Below are 18704 nucleotides of genomic sequence, written 5' to 3' on the forward strand. Positions count from 1 at the left end.
ACCGTCGTCGGCGGTCAAAAAACTGTGAAGATGAGGAACTGTAAGCATTTCTCGATAAAGATTGTTGCCAAGCACAAAAAAAGCTCGCAGAATCTTTGTATGAAATGACATATGAATTAAAGCCAAGAGACGTTGAAAAAGGATTTTGCATGACAGAAATATTGCTTGAACGCTGCAAAAAGAATTAATTTTTGCATTAGTTTGTAACTGATGTTGAAAAATGAAATGATACTTGGCCAACCAGTCCAATCAAGGGCAGAGCTGAATATCCATTACGCCAAAGTAATGCGCTGTATATGGTGGTATTAGAAGGGTGTGCTGCATTGGGCCTGGTGATACCATTAATGGGAAATGCTATCGACAACAACTTCTCAAACTGAAGCGAGTCATTGCCGAAAAACGCCTGAAACTGGCGACTAGACACGGCAATAACTTTTCAACATGACAACACTCGGCCTCATCTTGCAAGATTGGTTAAAAACTATTTGCAAACAACGGAAGTTTTGCCTCATCCGCCTTATAGCTCAGACCTTGCCCCTTCTGTTTACCACTATGATTCATTGACTTTATTCATTCTTGGCCGCCAAGCGCAGTTCTTTTGGGATAAAATCCACAAATTACCATAAAAATGGGAAACTGTTAAAGCTACAGATGGGCAATACTTTGAAAAATACTGCTTTCTATGTTTTTTTAAATAAACGAAAATGGTTATAGACAATAACTTTATTATACAAAATATTACGTATTCATTAATTGGCATAATTGGTAACAAAATATGGCATATGCATGTGGAAACAGTGTTTATGAAGTCACTTTATTGGGTATATGGGGTCTAGGGGAACATTTGAACCAGTTTCTTTATAATCGCACTATGTTCAAGGTATCATTCAACTTTAAGTTTGCTAAAGCTTTTTGCTGTTGCTATTTTCAACTTCTCACAAATTTTTACGTCTCTCATTATTTTTTAGGTTGAACATGTGTTAAGTTAATCAATATTTAAATATATAAAAGTAAAAAGTGAACAAAAGTATCAGCAATCTCAAAACACAACATAAAAATAAAGATAATTTTCGTCCACACTTTTATAATTATAATTAATATAAGAGTTATCACCATTAACCATCAGAATGATTAAAAACCTTGTCAAAAAGCATATTCCTGTGCAATAATACCAACAAACCAAAATAACAAGTTTACTAAACGCTGAGAAAAATGGAATATGTACTTTACGCGAATAATGAATTTGTCTATAAAATGCAAACAGCTTTCGGAAGGCAATTATTCATTTATGTACGCACAAAAGTATTCGTAAATAGTAAACGAAAAATGCAATCAGTGGAAAAGCCAAACGATTTGTACACGACGACATAAATGGCGTTGGCAGCAAAACAAAAACAAAAGAAACATGGCAAATAGCTGAGAGACTACTGGTGACCAAATCAATGTTATTAAATGGAATATGATGGAAACAAGTCTGTCTATAAGGCCGCAGACGATGGTCGACAGTGCGAGTGGATGCGTTTAAGCTGCCTAAGCCTAACTGCATAGTGTGTCGAAGAGCAAAACGCCCATGAGAAACACGTAAAACAAGGAAAAAAAACGGTTTCAAACATTAATCGATATTATTTTTATATCAAAGCAAAGGCAATCAAACAATACAGTGTGATGGGTTCACATACATATGATATAATAAAAACTTTCACACGGTGAAATATTACTAATAATAATACTTGTAAACCAAATTAAACAATTATAAAGTATGTTTTTATCAGCGTATAGATAAACTTTTGAAACCAAGATATTGTTTATCTCAATCAAAACAAAAAAAAGTTAATTTGGGCTGCACCGCTATAATACACTTCATAGGTATTTTTGAACGATTAGTTTAGTATAGCAGCAATATGCTATAGTAATCCGATCTGAACAATTTCTTTGGAGAATGTACCGTTGCCTTGAACAATAATACATTCCAAATTTTATATATCTCGTCAAATAAAAAAGTTATCAATACAAGAGCTTGTATTTGATTCTTCAGTTTGTATGGCAGCTATATGCTACAGTGGTCCGATATCGGCGAATCCAGCAAATAACAACAAAGTTTCTTTGATATAAAATCACGTGTGCAAAATTGATATCTCAATAACTGACGGTGCAGCTTACCATACTGATCATTATATACAAACGAACATATTTTAGTTGAGCCTAAGTTAAATACATGACGCCGTAAATGGTTTGGCATTGATGAAGACAGAATTACAAGACTTTTGTCGCACACTCCATGAAATTTTTGCACGTGTAAATATAAAGAAAATAACAATACTTTAAATAGAGTAAAAAAGCTTTGGAATTTTTGCTTGCTACAACGTTTAAACGAAGATGGATAGGAGTAGTAATAAGCGTGATAGTTATGTGTCGGGAATAATTAATCGAAGTTGAGCTAAATTTAATTTATAAACGATATATATATAAGTAAAAGTATAAATAAAATTCAAAAGATATTTTGAAAGAAAAAAATAATAATTTCCATTAGAAAAAAACGAAAATATACACATAAAAAAAACACACCTACCAAAAAGCGCTAAAAAGGAGCCTTTTTTTAAATAAATATCTGAAATAAATCACAAATTATACGAAAAGACAGTTTTTTGTCACGCAAAAGGTCACAACAAAAACGTAACAACAGCTGCGAAGTAATACATTGTAAGTAATCGCATTCAGTAATTTAAAGTTTACATCAATATGCATACTAATACGTACATATGTACATACATACATATACGTATGTATATGTATACTTATACTTAATACGGCAAGCACCCAGCTGAATATGCATGTTTTCGACACTGCAACGAGTAGGCAGACTTTCGCAGCAAAAGCAAACAGTGGCTGCCTAACTGGTTAGTTAACTAAAGCTAATAAATAGATACATATGTATGTGTGTATGTATATGGTATATACATATAATAAATATATTGAAATTGTAAAATGTACGAGCGTTTGAAGCTTCACAGCTGTAAAACCATCAAAAAAATATGCAACATGTTAAAGTTGTTAAAAAGCCGGCAAACAGGCAAGCAAACCATAGACAAGCAACAATTCAAAGAGCAATTTTAGTGTGCAGCGTTCAATGAATTGAAAAATTGATTATGCGATAATTACGTTGTACATGCGAATCAACGTAGACCTGCCATTTACAATAGCTGCACACAAAGCCACTCTAAATATGTGTATGTGTGTAATTAAAAGTAATACAAATACACCTATCGTGTCTATCGCTAACTTCTTTCTCACTAACTGAATTTAAATTTTGTTGATTTATAAGCATATTCAAGCATCAGCAGTCAGACGCGAACACCGTCAGCCAGTAAAATTCAGCAGTCTGAATTACTTAAAACTCAACTATCGTATGGCCGACGTCATAAGCGAGTTGCGAAAAATAAAACCATATTTATGCATATTTGCTCTGCGGTTCAAAGTACTTTGCGTTCGAATATAAAAGTAAAACGGTTTTGTTATAATTGGATGTAAATAAACTTTTCATAGTTTGGCTTGTGTATACGTTTTTATTTTAATAAATATTCAGTTATTTTTTCATTTCTACAAAATTCCCAGCTCATGTCTCAGCGTACCCTTACCTCTTATTAAATATACTATTCATAGAAAAATGATAATTGATAGTTTTTGTGCATATTAATATTAAATTATTATATCGGATTCATTCAGAGTACCATAAGATCATCTTCTAGCGTTTACAATTCTTGTTTATGCACCTACACTTACTTTTATTATACCGATGTCTTGTTAGATCCTATCTTTGGTCATACTTTGCGTATACTAGTAAAGCAATACAGATACACACCAACTGTAATTTCTGATAAGAATTTTTTGCTTGGTACTGTTATCTAATATTAAAATTTGAAGTACTCGAAAGAGATAAGATAAGAACAATTAAAAATTAAAGACTGATCAACGCCAAAAAAATTTTAATAGAAACGTAATCATTACTAATGCAGCAATTTCAAGTTTAAATACTTTAACGAAATATATATATATATGTAAATACCGACATGTTTGGCAGTCATTCTTGTTCATATGCGCTCGCCAAACCATTGAGTCATAAACTTATGATGACGCACAACTGAAGACGTTAACACAGAAATAACATAGAAAATGTGGCATGTACTGTCTGAATAAACAGAACAAGAGCAAATTTATTTACTTTCTAAAGTTTTAAGAATTACCACCTTTTCTAAAACTCACCTGTGTGTCGTTCAGGATCTCCAAGTGTTCACCCTTACGGAAACTCAAATCCTCATCTGTGCGTGCGTCGTAATCATACAAAGCTACAAATATTTTAGCATTTGCATTTGAAATTTCATTTTCTGGTATTTGCGGTACTTGGCGTATTTGCTCCTGCTGTTGTACAACGCGAATTTGATCCGCCGGCTGACTGCCAACACCATCCACATTGGGCACATTAGGCGCGCACTCAATGCTTTTGGGATGATCCGGTTTCTCGGAACTCAAGCAGTTGCCCATTTTGGTACAACGGTAACAACGATTACGCCACTTAAAAAACAAAAACCAAAATTGTCTGGCCGCACCAAAGGAATGCTGCTCTGGTATACTCAATGGTGGGGGAATTTATCAGCACTTTGTCGCTTGCGGTATTAATTGATTGATGTTGAGGATAGTTTGTTTACCAAACAATGCACTTCAATACTCGTTTATCGTTTGTAAGTTGAGTACGGTGTGGTTACTGTTGTCTTATTACTGAGTTGTATGTTGAATTGGGGTGTTGGCTTTGTACAGATAATTGCTCGTGTTGGTTTATAATTTTCAATCTTTTCACGTAAATTTTTATGAATTGCATTCTCTAAATAAATAAAACATATACATTTTTTACACTTTTTTTGGTTTCCTGTGTGCGAACAGTTGAAAATATTTCTCACAGATATATATATATTTTTTTTCAAGTTTATATGTATTTGCATTTATATATGTACATAAGAATAAAGCTGTGCACTGATTTTCTTTTAAATAGGGAAATGTTAAAAGGGACGCGACTTTATGCGAGGAGAGAATCACTTCAGTCAAAAGAAAAAACAAATATTCAAAGATATATATTCGAATTGGTTTTTTGATTCACTTACAATTATTCCGATTACATTTTTTAATTTATTTTCATTTTATATGCTCTCGCTATCTCCTTTGAGAAAAGTAGCAGCCGCGCGAGCGTACGTGTTGACTTCTTCAATCACAAATTTTTCCTTATTTTAACACCAAAAGAGAATGTCAAAACCAAACAGCCAACGTTGGAAAGAAGAAGTAAAATCTAATTTACAATAGAGGACATGAATGAAATTTGACAATTGATTGTGGGCTGTCACACCAATTACAAACAATTTTAATTCACAATAGTTCACAATGCAAAATTTTGTGCACTATCAAAAATTAAATAAAAGGGAAATTGAAAACGTGATAGTAAAAAAACAAAGTAAAAGCAATGTATAAAGTTTGCGAAAAAACAAGCCAAAGAAAATAAAAGAGAAAAGCAATTTAGCAATCAATTTTTGAAATCAGACATAAGAATTTATTAAATATATATAGATTGCTTCTTCGCCATTATTATTTTTCTTTTTCTGCATGCGATTGTGTTTTGTCTCATCAGACACCGCTATTTAATAATCTACTAATATGACAAATATTCAAATGCATGCAAAACCAGTCCACTTATGTGCAAATAACGCAGAAAAACAGGCACTTCAACTCACAATCAGTATCTGCGGAATTTTACTGCATTTTTGATAATTTGATTTTTTTTTTTGCTTTTCTCTTTCAACTTCGCGTTCGTACGCTGTACCCACACACAACACACAAATATCCTCTTTTCGCTACGGCCACTACTTTTCACTGATTTTTTTATTTTACCTAAATATTGGGAACCCGAAACTATTAACGACACAATTTAATTCACTGCTAAAATTCTTTTTTACAGAAAAAATACGGATTTTTATCCATTTCAGTAAAATATTCACGACTACGAGCAACAAACGAGAACGACACGAACAACACAGTGCCACAGTGATGCCAGATGTAATGAATATAGAGGATAAGGTAATACAAAACAAATAAGTAATTCACAATTGATTCAAAATTAAAAAAAAATTTAAAGGCCAAAAATTATTTCAATTCATATATAAGTCGAAAATCGAAAATTAGATTTATATTAGTAAACAGACAAATATATAATTGAAATCCTTACTTAGTGATTGCAAACTATTGATTAATCATTATTTATGCTATATGTATTTCTAGATATGGGGAAGGAAGTTCCTAAAAAGTTGATTTCGGGGAAGGCAGGTCCTAAAAAGCTGAATCGAAGCAACTGCTTTACATATATATTTAATATGAACTATCGCCTGTAGATATTGCGGCTTGATCCAAATTATTTATTCTATGCCATGATCTTTTTTTCTTTAATTTTCAGTTTTTTCTTTAGTAACAATTTCCAATTTTATTTTCAACAATTGTTAAAATATTAATCTTACAAACAATTACTTTGCTATTTAGAATTAAATTTAACTTATTTCACTAGTCAATATGTCATTCTCATTTAAAAAAGTATTCAACTCAAATATAAGCCCAACTAGAAAAAAAATCATAAAAACGAAATAGTCTGACATATGCCTGCAGTGTAAGTACGGAAATAAATAATTTACATGCACTTCGTGATAGTTTCAAAACTAGAAGTAATATATACAGGTATTGTCGTATAGGGTTAAAAATGTATCATTCCGATTTTATCCCTGTTGCATGTTCGGGCGATCGGTAGAAGCAGTAAAACTGCTTTCATCGCCTCCGGCAGTGTTTGTTTCATTTTCCTGAGTATCTTGCACAGGTCGGCGCTCTTGCTGACGTACTAGATCGTAATAGAGACCACGTTTAGCCATTAACTCTTCATGTTTGCCGGACTGTAGGGGTAACAATTAGGATTTAGAAAATATATAATAAATATTTATTTCACACACATACCTCTACTATACGACCATGTTCCATCACAACAATCAAGTCTGCATTCCTTATGGTCGATAGACGGTGCGCTATTACTAAGGTCGTTCGATTAAGTACCACTGTATCTAAAGCTTTCTGTACTTCGGCTTCACTTGTAGCGTCCAGTGCACTTGTAGCTTCATCTAATATAAGAACTTTTGGATTTTTTAGCAACGCACGCGCTATGGCAATTCGTTGTCGCTGGCCACCACTTAATTGTGTGCCACGCTCGCCAACATTTGTATCATAGCCATCAGGCAGCACGGTAACAAAGTCATGTGATTGCGATAGTTTCGCAGCGGCGTATATCTCTTCATTTTTAGCGGCTGGCCGACCGTATCTTATATTCTCCAATATGGTTGTGGCAAACAGTATTGGTTGTTGTTCGATGAAACCAAGGACATTGCCGCGAAGCCAATATGGCCCAATATCGGACAGTTTATAACCATCCAGTTTAATATTGCCAGATGAAGGCTCATAGAATCGTTCCACGAGCGCGGCGACCGTAGATTTACCAGATCCTGAAGCGCCGACGAGCGCTACTGTTTGGCCGGGACGTAATATTAAGTTGAAGTCTTTTAAGACTACCTATTGGAATGCAATATTTGATAAATTATATTGTATATCGCGTAATTTGTTGTTGTTACTTACATGATCTGGTCTCGAAGGATATGCAAATGATACGTTTTCAAACCGAATTTCACCGTTAAGATGCTTTGGTGGAATCTCATAGCCTCTCAACAGTTCCACTTTAGGTTGTAGTTGAAGGTACTAGATAAATTCAGCAAACACAAAAAATTATAACGGTTAACCTTTCAAGGCAACTAAACTTAATTACCTCAAACACCCGCGAACCAGCAGTCATGCCACGTATCATAGTGCCCAACAATATCGACCCTTGAGCCAATGAACGTTGCACACCTTGAGACGCAACCAGAAAAGCCATTAAAGCGCCTGGTGAAAGGCTTTCGGTGGACATCAGATGGCCACCCATGAAAAGCGTTGTCAGGACCAAGCCATTGAGAAAGAAATTCGTCAGTCCTTGGAATATAGCAATGCCATAACCGAGCTCTTGCGTCAATCTTGCGGCTTCATTTGTTTCTCGTTGGAATAGCTCCATCTCACGATACTCACAAGCGCTTGAACGCACGGTACGTATATTGGACAAGGCCTCTTCACACACTGCTGTAGCACGTTCCGACTAATATGGAAAATGTTAAATATAAAATTCTTATTGCGTAAACAAATTTTACCTGCGATTGAGCGTCTTTGCTCAAATTCCGTAATTTCCGCCCTAGATATGACATGAAGGCCACAACTACAGGTACTGCCGCCAACGCAATGGCAGCCATATGAGGAGATATAAGAAACAGTGACACGCCGCCGCCCACCAACTGAGCCATGCTGCGCAGACCTTGCGAGAAGAACTGCTTAAAGCATGCTTTGAAATCCTGGACATCAGCGGTCAGACGATTTACTAGTTCACCGGTGCGATTTGCATCGAAAAAGCTGATATCTTGCAAAATGATCTGCTTAAATAGATCTTGCCGCAGCTTGGCAGCTATACGTTCACCAACCCGACTAAGCAGATATATATACACGAATGTAAAGCCCGATTGCAAGAAATACAGGCTGAGCAAGTTACTCGCTGGACGCCTGACATCGCTGAAGAATGAATTGTGGAGCGGATCCTTTACGTAGGTATTGGCATAGCGCGCTAGGGTATTGACCAAATCCCCAAGAAGATTGGGAATGCGTATATTGATGAATGCCACAATCAGTGCAGCCTATAGAAGAGGGAAATTATGTATATTTATTACAACGAAATTGTAGTATTTAAATTTAATATCGTTTAGCAGTAATTTAAGAGAATTCGTAACCAAATATGGAAAAAAAAATTTATAATCAGTTGATAGATAATCAACAGGCGATATCGCCTAAAACCGGTGGTATTTCCTTTAAATCACCGTCTTATCAAATCCATTGATAAAAACACGACGACATTGAGAAATAATATCAGTAAACACTAATAATATTTGTAGTATTTATTTACAATGTATTCTTACAGCAATAGCGCCGAGAAGCTCCCACAAGTGTGGTTCCAGGTACGACCAAAACCGTCGCCAATCGAATTTGTTATCTTCCTGTTGCAGTGTTTTTTGTATTACACCTGCTAATCTATTGCCTTCACATTGCGCTTGTCGCGCGAACGCTAGATATGTGCGTGTGCCCAACCCCAGCGTGATTCCACAGCCGCTTAGTAATATAAGGCGGGTGTTTAATATACGCTTCGCTCCAGTCTCCGCTGCTCTACAAGCCTGCTGCTTCACTACGCGTAGGAGTATGTTTGCATTTTTGAAATGACCGCTAAAACCGCTTATGCCATTGAGCTGCGTTTGAGGCACTTGTTGCAATTTTGGCAATTGCTGTGTTAAATGGCGACTACAAAGTAATAACAATACAAAAATCAAAACACTTAAATTTCACTTAAAATATCATTTAGCAAATTGTAATGTAAAATGATATAATCACACTTATGAAGCGCCGCTTTGCACTTTGAATTTGTAGTCATACTTGCAATTAGTTGCTAACAATCGAATCATATTCGCTACGCCTTTTAACTGAAAATTATATGTTTGTAAGAAAAAGCCTCTGTTTGCAATAAGAATTGAAATACAATACACTTAATGTTAAGTTTACTTTAATTATAAAACCGTCCGCAACTACCAACCAAAAAACCTGGTTAAATTACTCGCCCACCCAACGTGCAACAAAATCCACCCCACAGAAAAATCTGAAGAAATTTCAAAAAAAAAATTAACAAAATAAAAAATAGAAAAAACAACAACAAAATTTAATCAGCTGCTCGATTTAGCCTTGCCACCTTTATTGTGTCCTTAATATACAAGGTTGCAATGAACAAGAACTCACATAATTACTACAGATGGCGCCAATTACAATTTTAAATAACAATTCAAAATGGATTCAAATATATTGAGAAGCCAAATTAGTAACCCAAGACAACTGTAAAATGGCAGGTGACAATGGCTGTTAAAGGATGCTTTTATTTTCTCGAAAAAATATGTATATCTAATCTTTTTGTTAGATCTTCGGATATAGCGGCTTCATACTTTTCCTAATTACTAAGAAGCAAAAAGTCCCAGCGACAGAAAACTTCAAGTATATCAATTAAAATAAAATCTAAGCACAGTAAAAATGATCGAGCGCTCATTGGCTTATTAAAAAAGTAGCTTTTCTAATAAAAATTTAGTGAAAGAAAGCGCATTTCTTCTTTTGATGATCAGACAGCATTTGACCTTGAACCACTTTGTGTGCTGAGATACATAGTTACAACATACCTCCTTACTTTTACAGCTCACTTTAAAGTATTTTAGTGCGCTTTCCCTTCAAATCAATTGTCTATAAATCAAGATTGGTTTTTAAGTGTCTCCATACATTTTCGCATTCCCTATCACCTTGCACCAAGCAGTGGCCCATACTAAGTGTCACTTTAGCGAACTTTTTAGTTAAAGCTCCAGCTTTTGATCAATCAAACTCACAAGAGGGTTCACCATAATTCTGGGCAACAAAATGAACATCTTTAAACCAACACGGCAATGGAAGGTACTACGAGGTGTACCCGACACTAACGGCTCGAGAACTGTGAATGAAATTGATACTAAGATATTAAGTCCCGAACCACAAGGTTTCAGTCTCGATGGATTTCAGAGGCTGAGCCATAAAAAAAATGAAATTTCGGACTACATGGAAGGAGAAGTGGCGCGTACATGCAGTGCAAAGAATGCGAAGATACAGAGCTTACTAGTCTGGTTCTCCCGAAACTGAAATAGGTGAGATTCACTATAGATTGGAGTGTCTTATGTATAAATTTGATGTTTAGTCTCGATAGTTAATTGTAGTTCTCGCGACCTTGTTGACGTAGACACAATTTGTTCCTCGAGTGCTCAGCGAAAAGAAGGAACACGATCATTATAATAGGAGGACATTGACTCTATTCTTTTCAGTTAGATTTTAAAATTCTTAAACGCTCTGTGGTTAGATGAAAACTACGATGACGGTAGTTAACAATCGGTTCTGATCTCATCTAATCGCTCAATTGCTGTTCAGAAGCAACGAAGAAATTCTCAAAACTCTTTTTGATGACGGTCACCTTCAACGTTCCAAAGACTAAGATTTAGAGTATGCACCTAGAAGGTGAAATTCTTTAATGAGTTTAGTCCGTCTGGATCTATCACTGACTCTTTTAATCCAATTGTTGGAGAGTAAAAATAAGAACCGCCAAAGAAGAAATTATTTCAACTATTAACTCCTGTGGAGTTTCGATTGAACCGACACTTTACATTTGTTATAAATCTTTTTTGATATTCAGAGATTCCGTTTAAATAATTTCGATTACAAAGATGCACTGCAAAGATGCAAGTGTTGGGCGCAGGAGCTGTCTTATCGAATTTAATCGTGTTGACGCGGCGCAGTGTAGAATCGAATGTTTAAGGTTGATGTGGCGCTCATTCCGTAAATTTTGTTAGGTGTACAGATGCCGTGTTATGGTGTGTTGTGTTGTCCTGTGTGGTGTGGTTTCATCGGGTGGTGAGAACCTGTGATGTTCACAGGTGTGGTGTGTTGCATTAGGGTGCGCCAGTTGTTCCCGGAGAGAGTGGTAGTACTGAGGCTTAACTCATTTAAACAGGTTGAATGACTGTGAGCCGGGGCAAATAGTAGCCATATGTCAAGATTGACGGTCAGGAAAGTGTTGCTATGTGTTTGGTGGAATTGGTAGGGAGTCATCTACTATGAGGAGCTTCCCTAAGGCTAAACTCTTAGTTCGGAGATGTACAGAAATGGCTAGATTTGACCAATAGGAGAGGAATTGTGTTCTATTGACAACGCCAAGCCGATAGTGATTCGGCAGATGCTCCGAAAGCTTGGTTGGAAAGTTCTTATGCATCCAACTTATAGTCCGGATCTGCTAGCAATTGATTACTACCTGATACTGTCTAAGGCCAATAGTTTTTCTGGTAAACGGTTCCCCTCAAGACAAGCATTTGAAAAGCGGCTATCCCAGTTGTGTGTCAATATGAAGACGGATTTTAATGCAATGGGCATTATGAAAAGAACTTTAGATTTGCGAGAGGTTATCGAACAAAACGGTGCATATTTGACCTGAATCGGATCATTCTAATAATAATAGATTTCTTTTTACTTTACTTACCTTTAAATCAATAAATATTTGCTATGAGAGGAAATAATTTATCTGTGACTTTGTCCCCTCTGTGTGATTATCTGTTTTTTTTTCAATCATTTTAACACCGGAAACCATAAAAATACCGTTATCTATAAGTAAACATGTGAGTGTGTGTTCGCTTTTATGGACAAATATTTACGCTGAGCGATAAATCTATTAAGTGCTAAATGCATTTCCCTCACAATAATAAAATGCCGAAAATGTCACAAACACTTAACGAAATTTGCAAAGTAAAATGGGAGAGGCACATTTTCAAACACACACTCATATACGAGTATATGTGCATTTTCTGTAAATGTGGGCGTGTACTGGCGTGCATGTGGCGCGCATAACTGACATACTTTATGCCTTTATTTAAAGCATAATAAATGCACAAAGCCATAATGGCACGAAAGTGTGTGTGCGTATGTGATCTACTATACATATGCACATGTATGTGGACTTACATACACAAATGTATGTAAAATGAGTTTGTGTTTGCGTTTGTGCATGCGTTGAGTGGCAAAATTTATGGATGAAGCCCATTTTTACAGCACTGCCGCATACAATAAACAAAATAATTTTAACCCAATTAAGTAGTGTGCACATAAACAGGCGCTTTACGAGCGCAAAAGCAAACAAACACACACCAACGCGCGCACACCAACAGACAAGGAATGGCATTCAAAAGACATATATACATTTGGATGCAAACAAAGGAACAAAGGCAGCTCCGTGATATCGCTTTTAGGAGCGCAGTTTTTAGTTTGGTGAGGGGTGAAGTCGATTGAGCTCCGATAATGAGTTAATAATGGCTCAGGGTCTTTTGTGACTTACATAATTACACACGTTCCCGTCCAATTTCTATTGAGAATATAAAAATCATTTCCGGGCAAGGTATTTACTAATAATAATTAGCTCCGGCCTGAAAACACTTTGGGGATGAAGAAGTCTCCAACATGGTAATATGCGCCAACTAAGTTCGCGAGGTTCGCTTCGGATACAATGATGAGATACTTCGTGGTAACATCGAATGCTTCTTTGGAGGCTCAGTAGGTGCAAGACCTTTAGTTACAGTGAAAAGGTCCAATTGCTATATGATATATCAAATTTGTAACCCATATTAGATACGCTTTCCAGTTGAAGCTGCAGTTCTCTATTACTTTCGAAAGGAATATGTCGTCTCTATAGCTGCGAAAAGTCTTAGAAAATGATCTATGCAAAATATACGAAAAATGATACCATCTAGAGGTGGAACTCATCGATTATAAATTATCGACTACAAAAACGGCAACCGTGAGGATAAAGGAACTTGTGGAAGAAGTGTCAAAGAAGTTTTGACTTTCACTTTCGAAAGATTTGGTTAATAATGATTAAATTATTAATAATTAAAAAATACAGTTTCCTATTCCCAGTTTTGGTTGCTATCAAAAATTTACGAAGTCGGAGCTTTGCAAAGCTTACCAAACCGCGTTATTTTAAAACACATAAAGTGTTATACCTCACTCCTTAATTAAGCACCAAGTTTAGCACATGGAATCACAGTGAGGGCGGAAATTGGTTAACTTTATTCGTAGAGTGGCCTTGCCACATATCTTGTAGAATACTAAAGTGTTGTTAAATAGCTGGGTTCGCTATTTTATGCTATGATTAAAGAAATCGGAAAATGGCCACGCCTACTCTCTGTACAAATAACGCAACTACAGTGTGGTAACTGCCTAAGATAGGGAAATGGGCGTGTTAAGCCCACTTTTAGATGGAATTTCATATCTCAGCAACTACTGGACAAATTAAAATCAGAATTGGTAAATAACATTATCAAGGAATATTATCAGGAATTCTCTATCAACTTCAACTTCATACTTCCTGACTATTGCAGTGTTTTTAGCGTGTCCTTATGCCTAAAATGGTTAAAAGTGGCTCAATACTGCCGCTAGCTCTTCCTTCCCTTACTCCGGCTTAAATTGTATAAAAGAAAATCTGTAGCGAATTTCTGGCTTAAACCCCCTAAGTGCCCCCCCTGTAAATGTGCATATGCTTTGTAATTGATAGTCGGTTGTGTGCATTAATATTAATAGCAACGTTTCAGTTTATTGGCATGCGCCAAACACCGCAAATGAGCGCTTCAACACTAACTATTACATACTTTTGGGCGCAGAATGTTTAGCTCCAGTTTTTACAACGATTTTGTAATTGGTAATGGAGCGTGTATGTGGGTGTGTGAGTGAGCACATAAACGTAATGTGTTTATAAACGTTGTTGTTGTTATTGTTGTTGTTGGCACATATTTCTGGTTAAATAAAATTATTTAGGCTATCGGCGCTTAAAATGCAATTCAGTCTACAACATGCCACACAACCCTGGCGATGTTCTACGCGGCTGACCACATAATATTGCAAAATGTACGCTTGTGTCTATTTACACACTTCCGCTTTCAGTACGATTACAACAGTAATACAATGTGGCATGCTACTCATCGCCCAACAAGCAGCACTATATTGCCGTCGAGCGTAGCGGCATGACAGCGGCAGATCGTTTATGAAAACCACACAATTTCATTGCCTTCACAATCACTTTTGTATTTATGCAACACAAGAAGCACTTGCCGAGCATTTACGCAATCCATTCCCCGCTTCCTTTCTCGCCCTTTTTCGCGTGTGTCAAGCACACTTTCAGGCGCTTCCTGCACCGTCATACACCCACATACATGCAGATTCATATATTTATGATTTTTGCTTTGATATGCATGCAAAATAGATGAGGGAGGCATACATATATATGCATACATCCATGTGCGTGGGTGTGTGTGCATGTCTCCGACACTTTAACATCGTCGTTCACACTCAACTGGCATAAATCAAAGTCAAAGTGACCGCCATGATTCACAGACGATCAAAATGCTTCGACCAGCAGTAGCAGAAGCGGCAGCAACAACTACAAGAATAACAACAATAGAACGGCGACAATGCATATCGCTTAACAGCACCGACTACAATAGCAACAATATGCATTGTCAGGCTGGTGTACATACGGACGGACGCGTACAACAACTTCGTGCATATTTGGCAATGAAATGTTGAAAGTATGTGCATAAAACACAGCTGAAAGTCCAAGCCGTCGTAAAACAGTGGCATCATCGAGAAAAGCTGCAAAAGTCACATTTATTGCAAACAGTCTTTTCGCTGCATTTGTGGTTAGCATGAACAAGTCAGCGATAAGGTCACGCCTTGCTGTGAATATCGGTTCAGAAATCAGTACTTAGTGGGCATATTAGCTTTTGTGACAGTTCTCTTTGGAAGCAATATAAAAAAATAGGTAAATTTTCCGAAACAACTGTACCGCTCGATTTGAAATTTTTACACGAATTTCTTCATTATATTATATTTGTCAGGTAAGGATAGAAGGAATAATATTTTTGTTAATAATTTCCATTTTTGAGACACTCTAAAGTTTAAATTTTTTCACGAAATCCAAACATTTTTGGGAAGCCGCCATTTTGTAAAAAAATTAAAACTTGACTAGCCCTTCAATAATTACCTGTTCATTTTTGAATTTGAGATAATTTTAAGCAGAAAAATCTTCCTCATCGCCGGCCACCAGTTTTCAAAGCCCCTCCTGAATATTGGCTAGGGGATCCTGGGTATTCAAAATTTTTTATAATGAGTCACCGATTATTAAAGCAAAAAATGCACTAAAAACGCGTTTTTTCTGACCTGTAAGTAGATATAACCCCTTAATTATCTACCATAGACATACGCTTGGTTTGAAACGTGGATTATTACTGAATAACTTCCAGAACTCCTTCATCATTCAAACTAGGGGGGATATAATTAAAGATTAAAAAGAGAGTAAGCTGACTGAGAGAAACAGCCAAGATATTAAGCTCAGTAAATATATGATTGAGAGAAGAGAGAGACCAAGAGATGAGAGATACTAAAAGAGTTGATTTTAGAGTGATATCTTGCTTCTAGTTTAAAGTCCAGAATTTATAGCGATTTTTTGGTAATTTATAAAAAACGTTATTGATATTTTTACTATCTAATTTTATCATATGCTTCACCAAGACTACACAAAATAAATTTCAAAAAACAAAAATAATTAAATAAATACATTTTCATAAAGTTATGCGTCCTTGAAATGGAGGAGGAAAAGGTCGAGTCCCCATTGTCGCGATTTCTGCCTTGTGGTCATTTCAAAAATAAAATAATGACGAATTCTTTATTTCTTCAGTTGTTATTATGGTATGAATCAAAAATTTCAGTCTTTTCATAAATTTTTTAACTTTCTCGAATTTGTTCAAATTTTACATATTAGAATTTTAGGGTTTTTGCTAGTTCGGACTAAGTTGACAAAACCGGCCGAGTTGCCACGACAATAAAATGGCTATAAGTTTGAATTATTTTTTTTTGAATATATAAACTATCAAAATTAGACAGTTTTAATTAATATGTTATAGAACATTTGTAAAAGGAATGATGAACATCCTTGTGTGGGGAATATGGAGGCTGGGGAAATGTTTGAGCGGAGTAGCGATTTTCAGTGCATTATAATATAGAAAAAATCGATGGCTAAAAAAACCGTCCCGGATTTTTCCGAGACAAATATGGTCACCTAATGCTAAATCTATTCTGTGTTTGTTAATACTCTATTATAATGAGAGTGGGGACCTATTTAACTCTTTAATCAGGTCAGTTGAGATAGTTTCATTTTGATTATTATTAAGAGTTACTTACATATACTTTTCGTAATGGAAGATTTGACCTTAATTGTACCCTGAACATATACCCTGTAAGTTTGCCGCGAAGTTTTTAACACTCAGAAGGAAACTTCGGAGACCTCATTATATATGTATGGTATGGTATGGTATGATATACTTGTATATGTAGATGATCAATGTGATGAGCAGAGTCTGTCCGACAGTATATATGTGAATTCATCTCTCAGTTTTTAAGATATCGATCTGAAATTTTGCAAACGTCTATTTCTCCCCAAGAAGCGGTGCATATGTTGGAACCGCCGATATCGGACCACAGCAACATAGACTCGTGGCTGTCATACAAAATGCAATCGAAATTCACGTTTTTAAAACGTTTGAAGCCATATATGTCGTCATATAGTAATCAATTCGTCCCAGTATCCTAGTAATTTGTTTTAGTACTATCTTGAATAGTTGTAGGTGTTATAAAAACCGTTAAGCGGTAAAAAAAGATTTTCTTTTCTTTTGTAAAATGTTGCGATAACATAACATTTTCAACAGGACATCTTCAATTATTCGAAACTTTTATTGAAATATATGGAAATTCAATTAACTTTGTATGTATGGAGGTATGTAGATATGTAGATATAATGAAGGCTGAACCCCTAATTTTTGTAATCTGCTTGCCCCGAAACTTAGCTTTCTGGTTAGAGATAGTTCTTGATGTGTCCTCAGATAAGTAAAGTGTGGAGCCCATTTAAAAGAATGTAGGTAAAATAAACGAACAATAAATAAGCAATCTTCTGCCAATCTGAACCTCCATTATATAAACTTTGTTAAAAAAAATAGTAAAAATTGAATTCTTCAGATTACAACAAGGAACTTCCTTCCTTTATTTGAAAATTTCATTTACCTTATGTTTGCAAATATAACAAAGCAATTGTTAAGTGTTTCTCGTAGAAATTGTGAAATATACTCCAAGAACTAATTCAAATTTCGCTGAAAGCTTTCAACTAAATAAGAGTACATACATATGTATTTGTATTAAATCAAGGTGGCTCCACAAAAAATAACTTGCTCGAAAGGTTCGCGTTGCACGTGCTCCTCAACTCCCATCGTTGCCACATATTTTTTTGCAAATGTATGCACTTATGTGTATATGTGAGTAATATGTGAAAGGAAAATAACGAAGAGCGCCAAGGAATAATGAAATTTAAGCTAAAATCGCTAACCGTAAATTTTGTACAATTACAGCGCAAAAATTCGCAAGGCAAGCAGTTGAGCCAAGTGCGAACATACGAAATATTAATGAAGGAATTATGAACATCATATATGTATGCTTACTACTTACTTACATATATGAACACGATGTACATATGTAAGTCTGAAATTTTCAACTAACAAGGACTTGCTGAACAAGTTGTTTTAATATTTTAATATTGTAAAGGAAATTTGATCCTATATATGATATAGTGAGCCGATATCAGCGGCTCCGACAAATGAGTAGAGCGATATCTCAAAAACTGAGGGACCAGCTCACGTATATACAGATATATAGACTTAGAGAATATGGCTAAATAAACTCAGCTCATCACACAGATCATTTATACATATGTCTCCGGTGTTTCCTTCTGGGTGTTAGAAACTTCGTGGCAAACTTAATTTACCCTCTTCTGGGTATAAAAATAGATACAATATGGAAAATAGTTTTGT

General features: G+C 35.6%; 2 protein-coding genes across 9 annotated transcripts in view; both read right to left on the minus strand.

Moving 5' to 3' along the window:
* The window catches only part of Src42A (Tyrosine-protein kinase Src42A), a 130796-nt gene extending 126257 nt beyond the window's left edge, over nt 1-4539 (minus strand). For both annotated transcript variants that reach the window (XM_014244633.3, XM_014244618.3), the window contains exon 1: nt 4261-4539. In XM_014244633.3, coding sequence (XP_014100108.1) covers nt 4261-4539 — 279 coding nt within the window. The remainder of the gene's footprint in view (nt 1-4260) is intronic.
* On the minus strand, nt 4459-9869 carry LOC106624860 (mitochondrial potassium channel ATP-binding subunit). Of its 7 annotated transcripts, XM_070108897.1 has the most exons (9): nt 9628-9869; nt 9120-9495; nt 8307-8840; nt 7892-8254; nt 7705-7824; nt 7036-7641; nt 5932-6974; nt 5154-5335; nt 4459-4876 (listed from the first exon to the last, which is right to left on the minus strand). In XM_070108897.1, the coding sequence occupies exons 1-7, from the start codon at nt 9654-9656 to the stop codon at nt 6804-6806; spliced, it is 2199 nt and encodes a 732-aa protein (XP_069964998.1). In that variant the 5' UTR covers nt 9657-9869; the 3' UTR covers nt 4459-4876; nt 5154-5335; nt 5932-6803. The 7 variants fall into 7 exon arrangements, with proteins under 7 accessions (XP_069964998.1, XP_069964995.1, XP_069964996.1 ...); XM_070108894.1 differs by lacking the exon at nt 5154-5335; XM_070108895.1 differs by lacking the exon at nt 5154-5335 and having other exon boundaries at nt 4459-4921.
* Nucleotides 9870-18704: the final 8835 nt, after the last annotated feature.

The sequence above is a fragment of the Bactrocera oleae genome, chromosome 4 (assembly GCF_042242935.1).
Source record: "Bactrocera oleae isolate idBacOlea1 chromosome 4, idBacOlea1, whole genome shotgun sequence".
In the NCBI taxonomy this organism is placed as follows: domain Eukaryota; kingdom Metazoa; phylum Arthropoda; class Insecta; order Diptera; family Tephritidae; genus Bactrocera; species Bactrocera oleae.

Coding starts and splice junctions, on each gene's coding strand:
- LOC106624860 (XM_070108894.1), bottom strand. CDS start 9,656: ATGATTCGATTGTTAGCAACTAATTGCAA. Junction 9,496..9,627: donor TTGTTAGCAACTAATTGCAA/GTATGACTACAA, acceptor ATTACTTTGTAG/TCGCCATTTAACACAGCAAT. Junction 7,825..7,891: donor CTGGTTCGCGGGTGTTTGAG/GTAATTAAGTTT, acceptor GAATTTATCTAG/TACCTTCAACTACAACCTAA.